Below are 21,916 nucleotides of genomic sequence, written 5' to 3' on the forward strand. Positions count from 1 at the left end.
CATGCTGCTGTGTGTGTATCCAGTCTGTTGTTTCTGACAGCTCCTCCACGTAGCATGGCCCCAGATTTTCCTCATCTTCCCCCCAGTGATGGACACCCAGGCTGTCCCCAACCCCCTTCCACAAATAACACTTGACATGGGCATCCTTATACTGGTTGTGTTATGGGCTGTGGTGGGGACTTCCCTGGCACAGGCACCAGGATCAGAGCATCTGGGTCCTTGATGATGCCTGTATTTGACTGCATAAGCGATGCCACGTCTCTCTAGCTGGCCACAGTCTCCACTCCCACCCCAGACACACAGACATGCAGCAGTGTGGAGGAATACAGCACGAAGGGAGAAAAGGGGGTCCCCACCTCTGCGTGGCATTTCTCACTCTTTCTCATATTTCTAGTTTAATGGATATTTTATTTTTATTTTTTGAGACAGAGTCTCACTCTGTCACTCAGGCTGGAGTGCAGTGGCTCTGTCTCAGCCCAATGCAACCTCCAACCCCCCTCCCCATTCCTGGGCTCAAGCAATCCTCCCACCCCAGCTTCCTGAGTAGCTGGGCTAACTTTTGTATTTTTTGTGGAATTGGAGTTTTGCCATGTTGTCCAGGCTGGTCTCAAACTCCTGAGCTCAAGTGACGAACCCATCTTAGCCTCCCAAAATGCTGGGATTGCAGGTGTGAACCACCACATCTGGCCTAAGGAATGTTTTACTTTGGAGTTCTTTTTTTTCTTGTTAATTTTCAGGAGTTTATTATGTTTTGTAGATGGCAATTCCTTGTCAGTTTTGGACATTCCAGAAACATCTCCTGGTATGTCAGCAGTCTATTATATGTGTACATGGAATTCTTTGTTATACATATTTGAATTTTGAGGTAATCAAATTCATTAATTTTTGTAACCTATAGCCTGTGCCTTTGAGTTTTAAGACATTCTCCCCTCCCTTGACTCCTTCCAACCTCCCCAGCCACAAATACAGTTGAACATTGAACAACTCAGGAGTGAGGGGTGCTGACCCCACTAACAGTCAAGAATCCATGTGTAACTTTTGACTCCTTAAAAACTTAACTAATAGCTAACTGTTGACAGGAAGCCTTACTGATAGCACAAATAGTCAATTAACACATATTTTGTATGTTATATATATTATATACTGTATTTTTTTTTTTTTTTGAGATGGAGTTTTACTCTTATTGCCTAGGCTGGAGTGCAATGGTGTGATCTTAGCTCACCACAACCTCCACCTCCCGGGTTCAAGCAATTCTCCTGCCTCAGCCTCCTGAGTAGCTGGGATTACAGGTGCCTGCCACCGTGCCTGGCTAATTTTTGTATTTTTAATAGAGACGGGGTTTCACCATGTTGACCAGGCTGGTCTTGAACTCTTGACCTTGCGATCTGCCTGCCTCGGCCTCCCAAAGTGCTGGGATTACAGGCATGAGCCACCGTGCCTGGCCTATATTCTGTATTGTAGTAAAGTAAGCTTGAGAAAAGAAAATGTTATTAAGAAAATCATAAGAGAAAATATGTTTACTATTCATGCAGTGGAAATGGACCATCGTAAAGGTCTTCATCCTCACGGTCTTCATGCTGAGTAGGCTCAGGGGAAGGAGGGGCTGGTCTTGCTGTCTCAGGGGTGGCAGAGGCAGAAGAAACTGCTGTGTTGTTCAGGGGTCAAGTGTGTATTCAACATGAACCTTCCGTGAATTTCCTGAAGAGCTTAAACTTCTCTTGCTGCCACTGCTGCTGTTTTCTTATCTCTTGTCCTGCCATAGCATCTTAGGTTGGGTTCCTTAGAAGCAGAGCCTGAGTTGGGGGGGTCTTGTGCACATGTTGGTTCATTTGGGGAGACCTCTCAGGAGAAACTCTCTGAGGAGTGAGGGATGAGAGGCAGACAAAGCTGTGGCCTGCGTGCGGTCTGACCCCTTGGGAGCTCTAGAGTGTGAGTGGCCCCCACAGAGCTAACTGCTTTGAGACTGGGGGCTGAGCTCTAGCCCCATGTTAGCCTGTTATTGGCTGGGCTCCTCCCAGCCCCCGTAGGGAGGACTCCACCTCCCAGACAGTTCTCCAAAGACAGTTGTGTTGTGGGCTGTTAGCGACCAGCATTCACAGCATCAGGGGTGGGTGAGTTTGCTTGCTCAGTAAAGACCTGGACAGGCCCCTGCACATCTGCTGGACTTGTGACCTCTGTATGGTGACTCTGCCTCATGTTGCTATCCACAGGCTCCACCAAGGACCTGATCGAGACCTGCTGCGCAGCCGGACAGCAGTGGGCCATCGACAATGACGAGTGCCTGGAGATACCTGAGAGCGGCACTGAAGGCAACATCTGCAGGTAGGGTGGGCTCCCTGGAGCAGGCGGAGCGGCCCATTTGCCTTCTGCAGAATCCTGCTTGCCTAGGACCCCAGGCCCAGGGCAGCCCAGAGAGAGTGCACCTTCACCTGCCTCTGGGGCCTGAGGGCGACTGGGTGTGGCTGCCATGCGCCATCTGGCCAGGCTTTCTCCAGGCGTGGAAAGTCCAAGACTGGTCCTAGGAACAAACCAGCCACATAAATTGGTAGCTGGCCTAGTGAGCAAGATCCGAGGAATGTACAATTTGAAACAAGTTTTAAAGGACTGCTATCCCCTAGGAATAGTCGGGTGCTGCTCTCACCGCATGCTGCAGTTGCTGCCGCACTCATCCCCCTCAGGCTTTCTCTCCTCTGTCCTCTTCCTTTCTCCGCTCTGCTACCCTTGGGTCTTCAGGAGGCTGGCCTCTCGCTGTGCTCCCTTGCTGCTGTTGTTTCTTCTGACTCTGATGTCGCAGCAAAGCAATCCTTTATCCCCATGCCTTCCCTTTTCCAGGCCCAGGAGAGCTCTTGGTCAGCTGCTCATGCTGTCTTTTTTTTCCAGGGACCCTGTCTCACCTGCTCATTTTTCCAAATAAGAAAGATGAAGTTCAGAGAGGCAGTGTGATGCACTCAAAGCCACACAGCTCACTGGCAGCATGGCAAGGATTAGACCCCATGTTTCCCAATGTCCAGACCACTCTGCTTCCTTTAAAAAAATTTATGTTCTAACCTTGTCTTTCCCTTCTGCCATTCTACCAATATGGGGCTACTTAGAGCATGCAGCATTGGGACCCCGGAGTTTGACGCTAAGCGGTCCTTACATGCTTGCATCCCTCTTGTGGATGTGCCCTACCTCAGGGGGTGCTGAGCCCTGTCCACCATAATCCCGACCGCCCTGTCCTGGCTCTGGCCTCTGCAGCTGACTCGTCAGCCACCTCTGCCCCAGGCAGCCCAACAGTGACTGGCAGGCAGTGACCAGGGACCCAGAGGCTGTGCTCCTCCAGACTGACCTGCCAGCCTTTTCTGGGATTGGGTCTCTCTGTCCTCCCTGACCATTGTGGGAGTGGAGACTCTGATGCCAATCCCTCTCTCTCAGAAGTCAGGGACACACAACTCCGAGTCCAGTGGGACCCAGGCCTGCATCTTCTTGGTTAAGCCAAGAAATGAAACCTGTGCAACCCAGTGGAGGTTGTGCCAGCTCTGCCACCTGCACTGGCTCCCTTGCTGTGGACCTTGGGCAGGGCTTCCCTCCTCTGAACCTCACTCACTTTCTACTCTGGGAGGATGGGGTGGGCGATTGGGGGCTGAATTGCCCCCTCTGTTGCAGGACAGCCCAGAGGCACTGCTGTGTCTCCTACTTGAAGGAGAAGAGCTGCATGGCCGGCGTCCTGGGAGCCAAGGAGGGTGAGACCTGTGGGGCTGAGGACAACGACACCTGTGGCGTCTCCCTATATAAGGCAAGCCTGACCTGTGGCCTTCTCGGCAGGGTGGGGCGGGGCAGGGCGGGAGGCTGGCCTGGGCCTGAAGGTCCTTGCGGCCCAAGAAGTTAGGCTGTCCTTGGGGCTCCTCCTGGGAGTGGCCCTCACGCCTGGGGTGGAAGGACTCTTCATCTGTGTAGAAAACATCGTCAGTTATTATATTGACCAGTTAATTCACAGAATATTTTTAGAGCACCAGTGTGTGCCCTGGGCCCTGTTTTAGGCATCAGGGATGTAGCAATGAGTAACACAGATGGCAATTCCTGCCCTCTGGGGGATTTCTTTCTGGCCAGGAAGACAGAGGAAGATCACAATGAATATGTTAGCACCTGGCGTGGTCGCAGGTGATTGTGCTAAGGAGGAAAACCTAAAGAGAGGCGGGATAAGCAGTGTCAGGGCTGGGGAGGGACTGCAGTATCAGCTGACAGTGGCCAGTGACAGCCTCACTGAGAAGGGGACATTTGTGCAATGCCCGGGGTGGGGGACATTTGCGAAAATGCTTTCAGGCAGAGTGCAACATGTGCGAAGGCCCTGAGGTCAGAGTCTGCTTGGCATGTCTAGACTGTGTGGCTGGAGTGCATCGAGTAACGGGGCAGGTGGAGCTGAGCCCAGAGAGATGACAGGGCTCCTGGCCATCATCGGAATGACTGCGGTTTGACTCTGAGTGAGGTGGACCCCATGTAGAGTTTGAGAGTCCCTTCTGGCAGTTGTGGGAACTGGTTATTGAGGGTGTTTCTCGCACATGGGAGGTGGGATTGGGATGGGGTAAAACCCCACCAGGCAGTAGTGGTGCAGAGAACAGTGTGAGCTAACACACAGGCGAGGACGTTGGGAAATGGGGTGTGTGGTCCAGTGGTCTGGCAGCAGTAGAGACAGGCCACCAGGAGTCCTTAGGCTGGAACATAAAGGACAGTAAATGCTGAGAGCTTTGGGCTTCAAGCAGAGCGTCTGTAAAGCCGTGGGAGGGATTTGTAGCAGGAGATCAGGTTGTGTGCTTGAGCTCATGGGGGCCACTGGGGGATAGGGTGTCAATTTAGCTACAAGTAATGGAAAATTTCCTGGAACACTGGTTTTTCTCTTATATGCTGCAGGCTGGAGGAAGGCAGGGCTGAGTTCGAGGAGTGAGCAGCTCCATGGTCATCAGGAACGGGGCACAGGCATGGTGGTCTTGTCCTGCCAGCTCTCATTTGCCACCTCGTGGTCCAGGACAAACTCCAGAAAGGGGCAGGAGAGCCCCCTTGTTTTAATAATAATAATAATAATAATAATAATTATTATTATTATTATTTTGAGACAGAGTCTCTGTCGCCCAGGCTGGAGTGCAGTGGTACGATCTCAGCTCACTGCAACTCCACCTCCCGGGTTCCAGCAATTCTCCTACCTCAGCCTCCTGAGTAGCTGGGATTATAGGCATACGCCACCATGCTTGTCTAATTTTTGTATTTTTACTAGAGATGGGGTTTCACCACGTTGGCCGGGCTGGTCTTGAACTCCTGACCTCAAGTGATCCACCCACCTCGGCCTCCCAAAGTGCTGGGATTACAGGCATGAGCCACTGCGTCCGGCTTAAATTGTTCTTGATCGTGGTGAAATACACGTGATGTAAAATCTTAACCATTTGTAACTGCACAGCTCGGTGGCATTAAGCACATTCACATTGTTGTGCAGCCATCACCAGCAAGCATCCAAGGAAGTTTCTTATCTTCTCAAGCTGAAACTGTTCCCATTGAACACTGACTCCCATTCCCTCTCCCTGTAGCTCCTGGTAACCACCATTCCACTTTCTGTCTCTGTGGGTTTGACTCCTCTAGGGAACTCTGTAAGTGGAATTATACAGTGTTTGATCTTTTGTGTCTGGCTTATTTCACTTAGCATAATGTCGTCAAGGTTCATCCATGCCATGTGTAGCAAATGTAAGTGTTTCCTTCCTTTTTGAGGTGGCATATATTCCATTGTGTGGACAGACCACATTTTCTGTATCTGTCCATTCATCGACGGACACTTGGGTTGTTTCCACCTTTTGGCTATTGCGAATAATAATGCTGCTGTGAACATGAGCAGAAGAAGGGCTCCCTTTTTTGAGGGTGGACTGTAGTTCTGCTTAGATTTCATTGGCTGGAGCTTCATTTCCTGGCTACATGTAACTGCAAGGAAGACTAGGGAATGTGGTGTCTTTATTCTGGGAGGTCAGGTGCCTCACTGAACATGAGAAAGAAGGGAAACAGACATTGGGATGGATAGCTGGCTGTCTACAGCAAGGCGACGGCAAACTAGGACAGTGGCACAATTTCAGGAAACCTTCCAGAAGGGACCTCATCTGGATTGAGGAGCGGGGGAAGGAATTGAAGAAGCCCACAGTCTCAAACCTGGGTGATGGTGACAGAGGCTGCTGGATGATTCTGGCATTTGGGAGAGGATTTTGACTTCAATTTTGGTCATCTTGGGGTCATTTTTTTCCTTAAAACCACTAGTATTAGTGATAGGACCCTGTTGACAGGGTTTAGAAACGTTTAGAATCCCCTTTTCTGTCTTTATGTTTGACCCTGGACCAGTTCTCTTTTCTTTTTTTTTCTTTTCTTTTCTTTCCTTTTCTTTTTTCGACAGAGTCTCACTCTGTCGCCCAGGCTGGAGTGCAGTGGTGCCATCTCAGCTCATTGCAAGCTCCGCCTCCCAGCAGGTTCACGCCATTCTCCTGCCTCAGCCTCCCAAGTAGCTGGGATTACAGGCACCCGCCACCATGCCTGGCTAATTTTTTGTGTTTTTAGTAGAGATGAGGTTTCACTGTGTTAGCCAGAATGGTCTCGATCTCTTGACCTCGTGATCCACCCACCTTGGCCTCCCAAAGTGCTGGGATTACAGGCATAAGCCACTGTGCCCAGCCAGTTCTCTTTTCCGAGCCTCAGCTTTTCTATCTGTAAAATGAGGATAATAATCCATGTCTTTTTGGGTGGTTGTGGGGATCAGAGATAATGCAAACTAAGTGTTAAGTATGTGATGGGCCTTCATTAGTGGGAAGTGTTCAACACTGAGAGATGCAAGAATAGAGTTATCGGTTAGCTGTTGCTGGGTAACATACATTCCAAAACCTAGTGGCCTGTTGCTGTTTTAATGCATGAATTTGTGGTCAGCTGAGTACTTCTGCTGACCTTAGCCATGCTCAGCTGATCTTGGGGGCGGGGGTGGGTGCTTGCTTATGTGGCTGCTGTCAGCTAACAGCTCCACTGGAGCTAGATGACCTAGGATGGCCTCAGCTGGGATGACTTGTCTCTGCTCCCTGCAGTGTCTCAACCCCCAGCAGGCTAGCATGGGCCTGTTCAGTTAGTGGATGTGCAGAGCTCCAAGAAAATAAATAGAAGCATTCAAGGTCTTTTGAGGCCTAGGCTAAGAACTGGCACACCATCACGTTTATCTCATTCTATTGGCCAAAGCAAGACAGAAGGCACAACCAAGAGGTTGGGAAATACACACTTTCTTTTAATAGAAGCAGCTGCACTATCACATTGCAAAGACAGTGAACACAGAAAAGAGTGAATAATTGGTGCTGTTATTGCAACCAGTATACCACTGTATTTTAAAATAAATAAAACCAATTTATTTTTGAAGAAAAGCAGCCTGGGCTGGGGTAGATTTACATCTTAAGGAACCTAGTCTTCTATTTTTATGTTTAATTATCTTTAACTTGTAACTTCCATCTTCAGGGTCACTTCATGGCCCAAGTTGGCTGCTAAAGCTCCAACCATCACATATGTGCTCCAAGAAGGAGAGAGAGGGGGAGCAAAAGCTATGTACTTGATTCAAGTAGAGTCATCCCCAGTTTAAAGCCCTCCTGAAGGCTCTGCCGAGTGCATCTATCTCTAACTGCAAAGGCCCCTGGGAAATGCCATCTTTTAACTGACTTGAATAGAATTGGGGTTTGCTAGTAAACATAAGGGGATAATGAGTGTGGCTGGGGGGTTAGTTTATAGTTCCTTCCACAAAAGGCCATTTATTTATTATCTGTTTCAAAAGACTTATATTAGTCCTACCTTGTGCCAGACTTGGGAAATAGAGGCAGAGGACCTCTCTGCCCTGGGAGAGTGCATAGTTTGGCAGAGGAGATAAGAAAATGGTGAATTCAGCTGGGTGTGGTGGCTCATGCCTGTAATCCCAGCCCTTTGGGAGGCCGAGGTGGGCGGATCACGAGGTCAGGAGATCGAGACCATCCTGGCTAACACGGTGAAACCCCATCTCTACTAAAAATACAAAAAACTAGCCGGGTGTGGTGGCGGGCGCCTGCAGTCCCAGCTACTTGGGAGGCTGAGGCAGGAGAATGGCATGAACCCGGGAGGTGGAGCTTGCAGTGAGCCGAGATGGTGCCACTGCACTCCAGCCTGGGCGACAGAACGAGACTCCGTCCCAAATTAAAAAAAAAAAAAAGGCAAGAAAAGAAAATGGTGAATTCACCTCCATTTATCAGTCCTTCCCCTGAGCCTAGCTCCAGGCGGGGGCCAGGGATTGGGCAGTGATAACTGTCTCTCCTTGCAGCAATGCTGTGACTGCTGTGGGCTGGGCCTCCGCGTGCGGGCTGAGGGCCAGTTATGTGAGTCCAATCCCAACCTGGGCTATCCGTGCAATCATGTCATGCTTTCCTGCTGTGAGGGTGAAGAGCCTCTCATAGTACCTGAGGTCCGCCGACCTCCAGAGCCCGCGGCTGCACCACGGAGAGGTGAGTGCTGCCCTTCTCTGGCTGTGGCATATGGGGCGAAGGCTGGGTGACCTCTGACCTTCTGTGGGGACCCTGGGTCCATCATCGCCTGTGGCTTGAGACACAAGCTCTGCTCTAAACAGAGTTCTGAGGATGGTGATTTCATTGTTTTCTGTGGATTACCCACTCCACCCACCTAACCACCAACTACCACCCATCACCCTTTCACTGTCCATTCACCACCTTCCCCTCTCTTTGTCTATACATCTTCCTCCCTATCTATTTTGTCTGTACATCTTCCTCCCTATCCACTTACCAGTCTGCTCTTTTTCTATTCATTGCACTTATCTCCCACCCATCCTCCCATCCTTTTGTCCATCTCTCCATCCATTCGTTCATTCATTCCCTCATTCATCCTCTATCCCATCATCTGCCCATCCATCCATCCATCCATCAATGCATCCATCCATCCACCCACCCACCCAACAACCTACCCACCCAGTTATCCATCCATCCATCCATCCACCCACCTACCCACCCATCCACCCATCCATCTATCCATCCATCCATTCATCCATGTATCTATCTACCTATTCATTATCCACTCATCCATCTGTTTTGTCTGTTTATCCATCCATCCATCCATCCATCCATCCATCCTGCCATCCATCCATTTTTCCATCTACCTACCCATCCATTCGTTCATTTATCCATCCATCTGTCTGTCTGTCTGTCTGATCATCTATTCACCTATCTATCCATTCATCCATCCACCCACCCACCCATCTGTCCATTTATCCATCTGCTTATCCACCCATCCATCCATCCATCCTTATTGTCCTTGGTGTCACCCCCTTCTTTTTCCTTTCTTGTGCTGTGGCCACTGTTCCAGGTGCCATGTCCAGTCCCTGTCCCCTAGCCAGGGCTGTCTCCTGGACCCATGATCATTAGCCTTCTCTGTGCCTGGTAGGTCTGCAGGAGCCTGATGAGGGTACCCCAGTGAGTCAGCAGATGTCCTTTATGTACATGGGCCTTGGTGGCTGTGGGGCTGGCGCCATGAGATTCCTGGCAGGCCTGCTTTGTGGGTATCCACATGTTCAGCCTCTACTGGTTGGGGACCAGATGTCCAGGTGGGTTCTAGAACCACTAGCCCAGTTTTTTCGCTGTTCCTATGGACCATCATCTGGGTCCCTTGTGGATTTGTCCTGGGCACTTCATGGAGTGGGAATTAAAGCCACAGATGAGATCCTTGTATCAAGATTAAACTCTTGACCTCTGGAGTCAGGCAGACTTGGTTGGAATCCCAGTTCCTTTGTTTACCTGGGGCAAGTCACACAGAAGGAAGGCTCTTTCTCAGAGCCTTCATTGTGGCATCTATTAAATGGTGTTGTATTCTTTACCTTGTTCAGTGCAAGGATGAATGATAGGATGCCTGTCAAGGGCTTTTGGCAGTGCCTAGCGACGCACTCAGCATTGCCACTACTGTTGCTGTTACCGTTGCCATGCTTCAGTAGCTCAGAGGGGGAAGATGAGGCCCAGAGAAGGGCAGGATCTTGCCCCAGGCACATGCCGGGTCTTTGGCACAGCCAGGACTGGACACCTTGGCTCTAATGACTCTCACTTTTGCCCCAGGCTTCCTGCTGCCCAGAGTTTTATCTAGACCCAGTCAGCCTTGGCTTCAGTCAACCCAGATCTCTGTCACTGTAATGCAAGATGGCAGAAGTCTGTGCATAGGGATTAAGATGCCTGCTGTCCACAGGTGCCAGGGCCCAGGAGATCATACAGGAAGAGCTCATATCCTGTGAGGTACAGGTGGGAGAACAAATACCTGGATTTCCCATCAGGATGAGGCAGGGGCAAGTGCCTGGGGGTTGGACCAGGCCCGGCCTGGGTAGATGAACCAAAACAGATGGACCAACCACCTTCGCCAGTCCGATGTGGGTACAGAGAGTAAGTCGAGTCCAAGGAAATGCTACTTGCCGAGATTGGCTCTAAGGGGCTGGTTGAGTACTGGTGTGAAGGTCAGGTTAGCACCCCGAAGAGTCTGGCTGAAGGTAGAGTTTGGGAGGAAGTCTGGCTTCAAAAGTCAAAGGGCGGGTGGGTGGAAGGGAGGTGGGCAACAGAGTCAGGCATGATCCAGGCCAGAGATCAATGCTCCCTCCTCTTGTGAGGAAGTTGCTGGTGAGGGTGAGCTGAACCTGAATCCTGGAGGTGCTGTCTAGCCTGTGGTGTGCTAGGAGGAGTCCTGGGCCCAGGTCTGTCCGCCCCCTGCATGCAGTGCTGAGTCTCTGCAGGGCCAGACTGCCAGCCATCATGGCCCTGTCTAGAGGCACCGGCTGGGACTGATTGGGCTTCAGCTTAATGTAAACACCCTCCATATGAAACACGTTCCTCAGACGTGACTTCATGCAGCTACTCTCTATGTGGGCTCCACTGCCTGGATTGGGTGGGAAGGGCGGAGGCCCAGGGCTGGCACAGAGCTTAGAGGGGCTGTAGGCCTCTCCCTGAAGTCCTAGCTGCATGCTTTCCCCACAGCTGTTAAACAAAGAACTTCCCAAGGAAGCTCAGCCCCAGGAGCCTTCTCTTCCACTCTCACCTGTTCCCCAGCACAACCCTGGGAGATGGGTTTATCCCAGAATCTGGAGGCACAGAGAGGCCTAGTGCTGCCCAAGTTGACCCAGCTAGTGAAGGCCCAAGTCAGTGGTCACATCTGATCCAGTGGAGCCCAGATTTGGAGCTCTTTCTGCTGCTAAGGAAGGTCCTCCCTGATGTCACTGAAGTTAGGGGTCTGAATCCATTATAACACTTTAGTGAGAGCTTCCTTGTGGATCTGACCCTGTCCTATTGTAGGGGACTCAGTGATGAAGACTTGGACCTGGCTCTGATGGGTTCATTCTTACTGTTTGAGGTCTGTTCATTCATTTGCCCATCCGTCTGTACGTCTGTCCGTCCGTCCATCCATCCATCCATCCATCCATCCATCCATCCATCCATCCATCCATCCACCCACCCACCCACCCACCTATCAATCTATCCATCTGTTTGTCTGTCTGTCCACCTGTCCATCTACCCATCCACTCATCCACTCATTCATCTACCCATTCATCTACCCATCCATCTATCCATCCACCTACCCATCCATCCATTCAGCCACACACCCATTCATCCATCCACCCACGTATCCATCTATCCACCCATCCTTCCATCTACCCATCCACCTATCCATCTATCCTCCTTCATTCATCCACACATCCAGTCACCACCCATTCATCTATCCATCCATCCATCCACCCACCCACCCATCCATCCTGCTTCATCTATCCTTGCTGTCTGCTGGGCACACAGAGGCCTTGATGAGGACCTGCACTAATTTCCCAAAGCTGGTGGTCTCAGCCACCTACTCTGACCAAGCTGGCTCTGTCTTGAGCTCTAACTCCTGTCCTAGTTTCAGAGGCAGAGATGGCGGGCCGAGAGGCCCTGTCACTGGGCACAGAGGCTGAGCTGCCCAACAGCCTGCCGGGCGATGACCAGGATGAGTGCCTCCTCCTCCCAGGAGAGCTGTGCCAGCACCTTTGCATCAATACTGTGGGCTCTTACCACTGTGCCTGCTTTCCTGGCTTCTCACTACAGGATGATGGCCGCACTTGCCGCCCAGGTAAGGGCCCTGATGGCCAGGGCAGGAGCTGTGGGCAGGGCTGATCTTGCCAGGGGAGTATGGCATTCCTGAGGTGCACACTGTGGGGTCCTTCACCTCCTGCTACCCCATACGTTGGAACCCACAGAAGCCTGAGGCCTCCAGTGATGGGAGATTTGTGAGGCAGGGAAAATAGAAGCTTCCTTCCTGGAGCTCCATCTGCAGGGACCTGGCCCCAGCGCCTTGTCCTATATTTGAGTGCAGGGACAGGCTCTTACCAAAACCCAGCTATCTCCCCAGCGCTGGGCCCATGGTGATCCAGAGGGATTTCCTCCCAGCCAGTGGTCCTAGAATTGATTGTTGGTTTTTAATCTAGACACTCTTTTTCCTTTCCCCCCTCTCTTCTTCCTTGCCTCCTTTCCTTCCACCCCCTCTGCCCCAGTAGCTGAGATTGATCTTTCCCAAGGTATATGCACACTCCAAACCTCATTTTCCTCTCCCGTGAAATGGGGTGGGGGATTAAACGTCAGTGCCCTGCGTGAGAAGGGCAGGTGCCTGGAAGTGCCTGAGGCCTGGCTGAAGACCTGAGACCTCCCCCAACCCCCTCTCTGCTCTACCCATGATAGAGGGTCACCCTCCACAGCCAGAAGCCCCACAGGAGCCTGCACTGAAGTCAGAATTTTCCCAGGTGGCCTCTAACACCATCCCGCTGCCACTGCCGCAGCCCAACACCTGCAAAGGTAAGCAGTGGGGGTGGTGTCTCCAGGACAGGACCCAGGGTCCAGGGAGTGGGTCTGGGCTGCTTGCAGGTGATGAGCTCTCTGGTGCTGGATATGTGCAAGATGGCCCCTCCAAAGGGTGTGCTTCTGTTTTGGGATGATGGGCTTACCTGGGACTGAGTGAGGAGCTGAGGAAGTCACTGAGGAGATGTGATGTGGGGGGCAGCCTAGGGCCTGGTGCGTGACCCCAAACAAGCCAATTAGCTGCTTTTTGTCTCCATTCTTATAAGGATATGAGGTAGTCATATCCTGGTTTGCCGACCTGTTGTGGAGACTGTGTTCAGCGATGCCTAGAAAGCCCTCTTCTTTATTGTTCTTCTCCTCATTCCCTTCCCCCACTTTTTTCCCTGCCTCCTTCCTTTCTCTTCCTCCTTCTCTCTTCTCCTCCATCTCCTCACTGTTCTTGCTGTCACTCAGGGCATGGGCTGGGATCTGAATGATGGGGGAGGTAGACCCAGAACATCGTCCCCGACGCCAGATGGTGTTGGAGCAGACTTAATGGATGAACCTATGAAAAGGACCAGGAGTGGGGTTCCTTGTCTCCCAGCCTCCTTGCCTCCCTGCCTCCCAGGGGCCTTGTTTCTGTGTCTCACTAGTAGGTTAGAGCCAGGGATGGGGAATGAACCAGTGTGGGCCAAGGCCAGGGCCTGGTGGTCTCTGATTTCTGTGTGGTTTCCTCCAGACAACGGACCCTGCAAGCAGGTGTGCAGCACTGTTGGGGGCTCAGCCATATGTTCCTGTTTTCCCGGCTATGCCATCATGGCGGACGGCGTGTCCTGTGAAGGTGAGTGCCTTGGGGTGCCCTCCTACCTGTGCAAACCTGAGTTGGCCTGTGATGGGGGCCTCCAGGTAGGCGTGGCTGGTACCTAAAACCTGCTGAGTTTGTGTGGGAAAAGTCTTGGCTGCTATGATGAGCACCCCCAGTGGAGCAGGTTAAACAGTCACTCCCTCTCACTGTATGTGCGGTGTGTACATGCACTCCAGGCTGGGCCGCAGCGGGCTGCAGAGGAACAGGGCCCGGGCTCCTCCCGTGGTGTTGCTCCACATTTCCTGGAGCAATGTTTCTCCCTCGGGGTGTGCACCTGAGTCCCTGGAGGCCTGGGTCAAACAGGCGGTCCTGAGATTCTGCCGAATCCCCAGAGATCGAGTCAATAGGTCTGGGTGGGTGGGCCTGAGAATTTGTGCTTCTAACGAGGTGATATGGGTACTGCTGGTCTGTGGACACTACCTCCACTCTCCTTGCCCTTGAGGGTTGCCCTGGTCTGTGCAGCCCTGTCCAGGCCTGGGTGGAGAGGGGGAAGGGGAAGCAATGCCAGTTGTTTCAAGGGCAGCCGGAAGTGTCCCCGATGGGGAGTGGGAGGGAGGCTGGACAGCAGGAATGCCTGGCTGAATGTGTTCCCAAATGAAGGACATTGGTGATGATTAGCTCTCCAAGGATCACATTCCTTCCACCCCTGTGACCCCGCCTAGGTCTGGGTCTCGTCTCTGTGGGGCCTTTGTGGGCCAGGACCCCCCACTGTAAAATGAGGCCATTGGATCCAGCACCTGCTGGGTTGGTTCCCACAGTGAATGGCATCTGAAGAACCAAGCTGACAGGTCTTAAGACTTCACCTCCTGCCTGGGGGCAGGACAGAAATGGAGTATGCAGAGTCTAGGAAGTATGGCAGTTCTGGCTCAGAGATGAGACCCTGATGGGTGTCTGGGGAGAACAGAGTCAAGTCTGCCTGGGTGAATACCCACATCCCTCTCAGAAGCTGAGAGCCCGTGTCCATCCCCAGCCGAGACTATGTTCTGATGTGGACAAACACCGTCCTGTGAGCCCAGAGAGGAGAGCAGACTTGCCCAGTGACCGGCAGGCCTTCCTCTCCGATGCTGGGGGCAGCTCTCAGGTCCAGGTGGTGCTGGGTTCTCTGGGCCCCACTCCCCGTCTCCCAGGATCCTGAAGATGTAAGGGCTGCATCTATCCTGGGGCAGGCCTCCTTTGGGCCCAGCCCTGTGAGGCCCCTCTGCCTGTGCTGGTCATGCAGCCTGGCCCATGTCTGCACATCTCCAGGACCCCCTCCCTCCTCTGGGGGCTCTGGCAGTGAAAGCCAGGGTCCAGGCCACAGGTTGCAACGGGCATTCAGAGGGGCACCTGCTCTGTGGAGGAGCGCTGCTCAACTCTGCTGCATTGGAAATAATCAAGTGAGTTCCAAACATGTTGAGTACAAGAATGTTTAAAACACTTCCAGATTTCAGGTTTCTCTTGAAACTTTGTGAAATCTGCATACAAGGGGTCCACACCCCCGTCCCTATTTGGATGGAGCACAGACACTCAGTATCCTGGAACCCCTGCGGGCCCTTCCCTGGTTTATGTTTCTGGCCTGGTCTAAGTACTGGACTTTGCAAGCTCTCAGTGGCATGGTTCTCTTGGCGCCTGTGGATGTGGGAAGTGTCGAGTGCGTACGGGAGGCAGCCTTTGGTCCTGTCCCCACTGTGACTATGGACAGCCACCCACCCTCTCTGAGTCTCACCTTGCCACCGTCCTTACTGGGGCAGTGGGGACCAGCTCTGCACGCTCAGGCTTGGGCCCGAGGCCCAGCTACACACAGTCAGGCGGGGAGGCCCCAGGCAGGCCCCCGCCCCTTGCTGGGTCTCATTCTCCTGTCACTGATGCTCCGTGGCAGCCCATGCCCCTCTAACAGTCCTTCTGTTTTTCCTCCTGCGGCTGCCACTAGACCGAGACGAGTGCCTGATGGGTGCTCACGATTGTAGCCGGCGACAGTTCTGTGTGAACACCCTGGGATCCTTCTACTGTGTCAACCACACAGTGCTCTGTGCGGATGGCTATATCCTCAATGCGCACAGGAAGTGCGTGGGTAAGCCAGGGCCCCACCTGCCGCCCGCCGTCATAGCTCTCCGCTCTGCTCCACGCCAAACCTGCCACACTGTGGCCACATGCCAAAGGGCCTGTCCTTTGCATGTGAGCTCTCAGCACAGCCGGCACTGCAGTGCTCTATGTCATGCCCTTGTGTCCTGGTGTCTTGTCCCGCTTGGCTGCCAGCTCCACCCGGAGGCTGCTTTCCCCAGGGACGTGTCTGTGTGTCAGGGAACTGGATGTGTGGCCTAGTGGATCATGGACCCCACCTGGGCTGCAGGAAAATGAGGGGGTCAGACATGCTGGGAGAAGGATAGCATGTGTGGGGTCTGGAGGCAGGAGGCCTGGGCTCCAAGCAGGACCCCCAGAAGCTCTGTGGCCTTGGATGAATGACTTGTCTTCCCCCAGCCGTGGTTTTCTCATCTGTAATAAGGAGGCTGTTGATCCTCTTTTGATGATTGTGTGACGTGCGCGGGGTAGCACAGAGCCCGGGCACCGTAAGCATGCTACAACAGCTACATGCCTTCCCCAGGGTCCTCCGCAGAGGCTGGTGGACAGAAGCTGGGGTCCAGCAGAGCCCCCCTTGCACACCAGCTTGGCATTCCTTTGCTATGTGACCTTGAGCAGTGGAGCTCTCCTCTGAGCCTCCCTTTCCTCCCCTCTGACCGTGGGGCCAGAGGACTGGGTGCAGGCTCATAACCGGCATCTGGCCTGCACATCGCCTGGGTCGGTGCTCAGTGATGCCTCTTTCTTCCCCTCTCTTAGGCCCCACGTGGGCCAGGCGCCAGGGCTCTGGGAGTGCTCTGTGCATACGTTTGCAGCCTCTGATATTTTCGCAGAGGACTGTAAGCCCTTGTCCTCCTCCAGTTTGTGGTCCCAGATGAAGATAGACCCAAAGTCGCTGGGACTCAGGGCAGGCTGTGGTAAATGCCATCACAGAGACAAGAGCAGAGGGCAAGGTCATTCCAGCTGTGGCATCGGGTTAGCATTTGGTAGCATTTGGAAATCGCGAAGGGCATGCGGGGTGGAAGGAACAGCTCGAATAAAGGTGTGGAAGTAAGATCAGAACATAGTGCGGTCAGGGCATGTGACCAGAGCCCCATTTGTCTTCTCTGTGCTTGGGGACCATGTCCAGCCTAGACATATCCCCTTCCTTCCTCGCCTTTCACCGCTGGGCACATGAGCCCATGGTGCTAGGCTGAACGCCTGCTGCAGACATGTTTGCCCTAGGCCTCTAGCTGTCGGCACAACATGCGCCTCCTGACCCTGCTTGCCAGCAGCCAGCCGGCTCCTCCTGTCTGTGTTGGGTCCATGTGTGTGCGTCTGGGAAGGCGGATCCCACCAGGGCCCATGAGCACCCCTCCCTTGACGCTCTGCCCTCTCACGATGCCTAAGTACGCAGGCTTCTCTGGCTGCCTGGAGATAAGACCTCACGCTAAAAGGGGTCCCCAGGCAGCTGCAAAGTGGGTTCTGGGAATGAAAGAGCAAGGGCACATTCCATTCAGCAAAATTTATGAGCTCACACGCATTCCTTTATTTCTTTCCCTCCTTGTTCGTCCTGTACAAACCCATCAGCGCCTCTTCATCCTTCCATGCCCCTCGCACACGTGTTCATCCCGTCGTGTTAGCACCTGCGGCGCATTCTTTCCGTCATTTGTATGTCCACAAACGTCCACTGGGCTCTCCTGCAGTTCATTTGTTTGCTCTGCACTTGTTTATTAACCCAGGCAGGTGAGATGGGAGGCTCATGCTAGGATCAAGAGTGTGGCCTCTGCAGCCAGCCTGCCTGCCTGTGCTGAAATCCTAGCTCCATCAATTTCTAATATAAAACCTTAAAACAGTTGGTTAAACTCTCTGAGCCTGTTTCCTCATCTGTGAATGAGATAACAGCACCTACCTCAAAGTGTCATTGTGGGGATTGAATGAATTCGTCCATTTAAAGAATTTGCTAGTCTTGTGACATCATTGTTATAAATCAACCGATGTTACACTGAGGCAACCTGCAGAGGTAGTAAACTCCCCATCACTGGAGGTATGTAAATCAAAGTGGGACAGTATTGGGTGCGACCTGTGCCAGGGACTCCCCTGTGTTTACCATTTGCCTTTTCTGGTCTGAACTTTGAAGACTGTCTTGGGCACAGGGAAAAATGTTCCAGGTGGGCCGGGCTGCAAGAAGATATGAGGGAGGCAGCCCCCAGCTCTGAGCCCCCCATGAAGTGGCACTGCAGCAGTGCCTGAATGATGGGGCAAGGGTACAGTTCTGGGCCCGGCGCTCTGACTTCCGTTCTTGATCTGCCACATGGCTGTCCGTGTGACTCTGGTCCAGTCACAGCACTACTGGAAGGCTGATTTCTTCCTCTGAGAAATGGGGCTTGCAGAACGATGTCCTCTAAACCACCTGACCCTGGTGAGCCTCTGCTCATGGTGCTGCTATTTATTACCATAATTCCTCCAGGCTGTGGGAGGCTCCTTGGGTTATGGGCATTTCTGGGGTCCTGGGAACGGTCTCCTTCTATAAGTCCAGCCTATAAATCAGAAGTCTTTATCTTGCCCAACTAAGCCTTCCTTGGAAACCACTGGCCCAGAACTGTCCCTTTCCCTCCTCCCCATTCCCAGCCATCCCCAGGTGTGCTTGGTCTGACACTGTTTGGTTCACCTATGAGTTTGGGAGGGTCTCTTTCCCCAGGACCTTGGCCTCCACTTCTCCACCTGGTCCCCTAGTCATCCTTGTAGACTCAACTGGAATGTCACCACTCCTGAGAAGTGGCTCTGATGGTCCAGACCACAGTGGGTAGTTCTCTGGCCGGAGCCCCCAAGCCTCCACCTGCCTGTCCTTGAGGGCCGGGGCTGGGGCCGATACACCCGCTTGGTCACAGGAGCCTGGCACAGAGTTATGTGTGTGGAATGGATAGATAAGGATGTGTGGAATGGATAGATAAGGAGAGGACTAGTGCACCTGGCTGCCACCACAAAGTGGAGCACCAGGAGGGAGTAAATGGGTCTGCCCTCCACACTGGCTTAGCGCTGGCCTTGGGGCAGTTTCTGAGTTGGTGGCCTCTGTGGCCCCTGGGCAGTTTTTGAGTTGGTGGCCTCTGTGGCCACTGTGGCCCTGGGGTGGTTTCTGAGTTGGTGGCCTCTGTGGCCCCTGGGCAGTTTCTGAGTTGGTGGCCTCTGTGGCCCTGGGGTGGTTTCTGAGTTGGTGGCTTCTGTGGCCTGGGGGTGGTTTCTGAGTTGGTGGCCTCTGTGGCCCTGGGGTGGTTTCTGAGTTGGTGGCTTCTGTGGCCTGGGGGTGGTTTCTGAGTTGGTGGCCTCTGTGGCCCGGGGGCAGTTTCTGAGCCTCTGTGGCCCGGGGACAGTTTCTGAGCCTCTGTGGCTCCCCACCTCCCTTATGCGTCCTTTCTCTCCGTCATTGGCTTCTCCTCTCCCCAACTGCGTATCCCTGGAATCTCCCAGGAGCTGGTCCTTGGCCTCCTCTCCGTGTACTTCTCTCCCCTGGGTGGCCTCAGCCATCTGACCGTTCTCAAGTTAGTAATCCCACTCAGACCCCTTGTGTGAACTCCAAGGCATGTCCTTGGCTGTCTCTTCACCCTCAAACTCTCACGGCCAGCAGGGCTCCCACCTTCCCCCGCAGCCTACACCTCATAGCCGGCCCTCACTGCCACCTGTCCCCTCCTCCCACCTCACTTTTATCTCATCCATCAGTGGGTTTTGTTGGTTTCAGCTTCAAAATACTTCAGAATCCAGTTGCTTGTCCCAGCCCATAAAAGGTAGTCCGAGCCACTGAATCTCCTGCCTGGATTCTCACCCCTATTCTCCAGCCCCTGCCAGGGATCCCTGCTCCAATTAAATCAGACCACTCTCTCTTCTGCTTGGAACTCTCTGTGGCTCCCACTGTTCCTCCTGCTCCCCCTTTTTCTCCCTTCTCTCCCCTGCAGCACACCCACCTCCTAGCGGGCCCTTGAACCTGCACAGCTGGTTTCCTTCTCAGGGCCTTCACGTCCCTGACCCATCTGCCTGGTCTGTCTGCATGGCCCAGTCTGTCATCTTGTATCATCTTTGCTCAGATGTCTTCTTTTCTGAGAATCCATCCCTGACCCACTCCCCTACAACGCCCCCCACTGTACCTGGGCACTCCCTGTCTCCTGCGTCCTGCTCTGTTTTGTCCATAGCACTCAGCACCACCTCCATTTATGTTTGTTTATGTATTTATTGTGTCCTTTCCCCTTGAGTGTCTGCCCAACAAGGGCAGGGATTTCTGTCTTGGTCACTGATGTACACCCAGTGCCAAGAACAGTGCTTAGTGCATAGCAGGTGCTCAATAAATCTTTGTTGAATGAAGGGATGTCTGGGTGCTGAGACATCAGCCACATCTCTGAATGGTGAGCACGTTGAGGGCGGGACCTGGAGCTCTCTCCCTCCTGGTGGCCCAAGGTCTGCTGGCTGCACTCAGCCACTGTCCTAGGGACTCTGCAGCTTCTGACAGCCTCGCTCTCCCTGCAGACATCAACGAGTGTGTGACGGACCTGCACACGTGCAGCCGGGGCGAGCACTGTGTGAACACGCTGGGCTCTTTCCACTGCTACACGGCACTCACCTGCGAACCGGGCTATGCCCTCAAGGATGGCGAGTGTGAAGGTGAGAAGGGCCCAGAAGGACCGACTGGAGGCCCTGCCCAACGGCCAGCTTTGCCCCACCCCTCCCCGGCCCCACCCCTGTCCTGCCCTGGCCACGCTCAGGCCTGGCCGTGCCTCTCTCCATCCCCTCTTTTCTAGCAAGCTCCCCTTAGTTGGGTTTCCTGCTGGTGGGAAGACCCCACGATGGTAGTGTTTGGGGCAGAGATGGGAGTCTGAGGCAGGTGAGGGCAGGCTAGGTCCACCCCGGCTTTGCCCCTGCCTGCTGATGTCTGGGTGCCAGTTATGCCCCTTGCTGTGGCCTGGTTTGTACATTGAGGCGGAGCCCACAGAGGGTTCACTCCATCCCTTTCACTGGAAAATTCCAGCCTTCTAAGCAGAGGGAGGGGTTTTATCCAATCCTTTCAAGTACTTCCTGAGCTGTTCTTATGTGCCTGCCAGGTCCTGGGTACCAGGGATCCAGGGTGGGGTGCTGTGGCCCTTCTCTGACCTCGTGGTGGGGGCAGTGGAGTCCACATAGGCAAATGGAGATGGCAGAGTGACTGGGGGTGGGGACCCCTGTAAGTGGTGGGTCCAGGGAGGCCCCGGAGGAGGTGATGTTGGAGTTGAGACCTGAATGAGAAGCTTCAGGCAGAGGGGGCGGCATGCCAAGGCCTTTTGGGTGTGGGGAAGAAGCACTCTTGGCATGTTCCAGAAACAGAAAGAAAGTCTCCAGAGTTGAGGCCGTCTTGCTACCTGTGCTACCTCCCTAAAGTGTGAACACATGACCTTACCTTAGAGATTTGGCACACGGTGGGGACATCCCCACTTCTTCCCCCTGCAAGTGTGGGACAGCGGCTAACACAGCAGGCTTGGGAGCCAGTCCCCCAGGTTCTGGTCCTGGTGCAGTGCTCCCCAGCGGTAGAGCCTTGTCTGTGCCTCAGCTTCCCTGTTTGTAAGATGGGGCGTGTCATGACATCTACTTCTTTGGGCTGAGAGTGCCCAGAACAATGGTGGGACCGAGCAGAAGTGCAGTAAACATGGTCATGTTGCTATTACTCCTGGGACAAAGGCCATGCCAGCAACAGTGTGGCTCTGCCAGCTTCCCGGAGAGATCTTTGTAGCCATTGGGGTCACGGGTCTGCGGGCGGGGATGTGTGGGCAGGGCTGCTGGGTGTAAAGGCAGGACCTGTCCCCCAGCCCTTGACACCCAGCCTCTCCGCTGCAGACGTGGATGAGTGTGCAATGGGCACGCACACCTGCCAGGCGGGCTTCTTGTGCCAGAACACCAAGGGTTCCTTCTACTGCCAGGCCCGGCAGCGCTGCATGGATGGCTTCCTGCAGGATCCTGAAGGCAACTGTGTGGGTGAGTGGGGGCTGCAGCACTGGGGATCACCAGCCTAGGGCTCTACTGGAGGCATTGCGGGGGCTTTGAGGGCTTTAGAGACCAGGGAGGCCTGGCTTGCTGCTTCATTCCTCTCCCAGCCCCCTTGTCCCTACCTGTGAATGGGCATGTCAAGTGTTCAACCCTGGGGGCGCCACCGCCCCCAAAGTGT

General features: G+C 53.6%; 1 protein-coding gene across 3 annotated transcripts in view; it reads left to right on the forward strand.

Annotated features, from left to right (window-relative positions):
• FBLN2 (fibulin 2) overlaps positions 1–21,916 on the forward strand; it is a 91,432-nt gene that overhangs the window by 59,257 nt on the left and 10,259 nt on the right. For 2 of the 3 annotated variants that reach the window (XM_050781580.1, XM_050781581.1), the window contains exons 3-11: positions 2,211–2,322; positions 3,646–3,775; positions 8,321–8,501; positions 11,926–12,135; positions 12,741–12,854; positions 13,576–13,677; positions 15,611–15,751; positions 20,251–20,385; positions 21,589–21,726. In XM_050781580.1, the coding sequence (XP_050637537.1) occupies positions 2,211–2,322; positions 3,646–3,775; positions 8,321–8,501; positions 11,926–12,135; positions 12,741–12,854; positions 13,576–13,677; positions 15,611–15,751; positions 20,251–20,385; positions 21,589–21,726 (1,263 nt within the window). The remainder of the gene's footprint in view (positions 1–2,210; positions 2,323–3,645; positions 3,776–8,320; positions 8,502–11,925; positions 12,136–12,740; positions 12,855–13,575; positions 13,678–15,610; positions 15,752–20,250; positions 20,386–21,588; positions 21,727–21,916) is intronic. The other variant, XM_050781582.1, reaches the window with a different exon arrangement.

The sequence above is a fragment of the Macaca thibetana genome, chromosome 2, assembly GCF_024542745.1.
Source record: "Macaca thibetana thibetana isolate TM-01 chromosome 2, ASM2454274v1, whole genome shotgun sequence".
NCBI lineage: Eukaryota > Metazoa > Chordata > Mammalia > Primates > Cercopithecidae > Macaca > Macaca thibetana.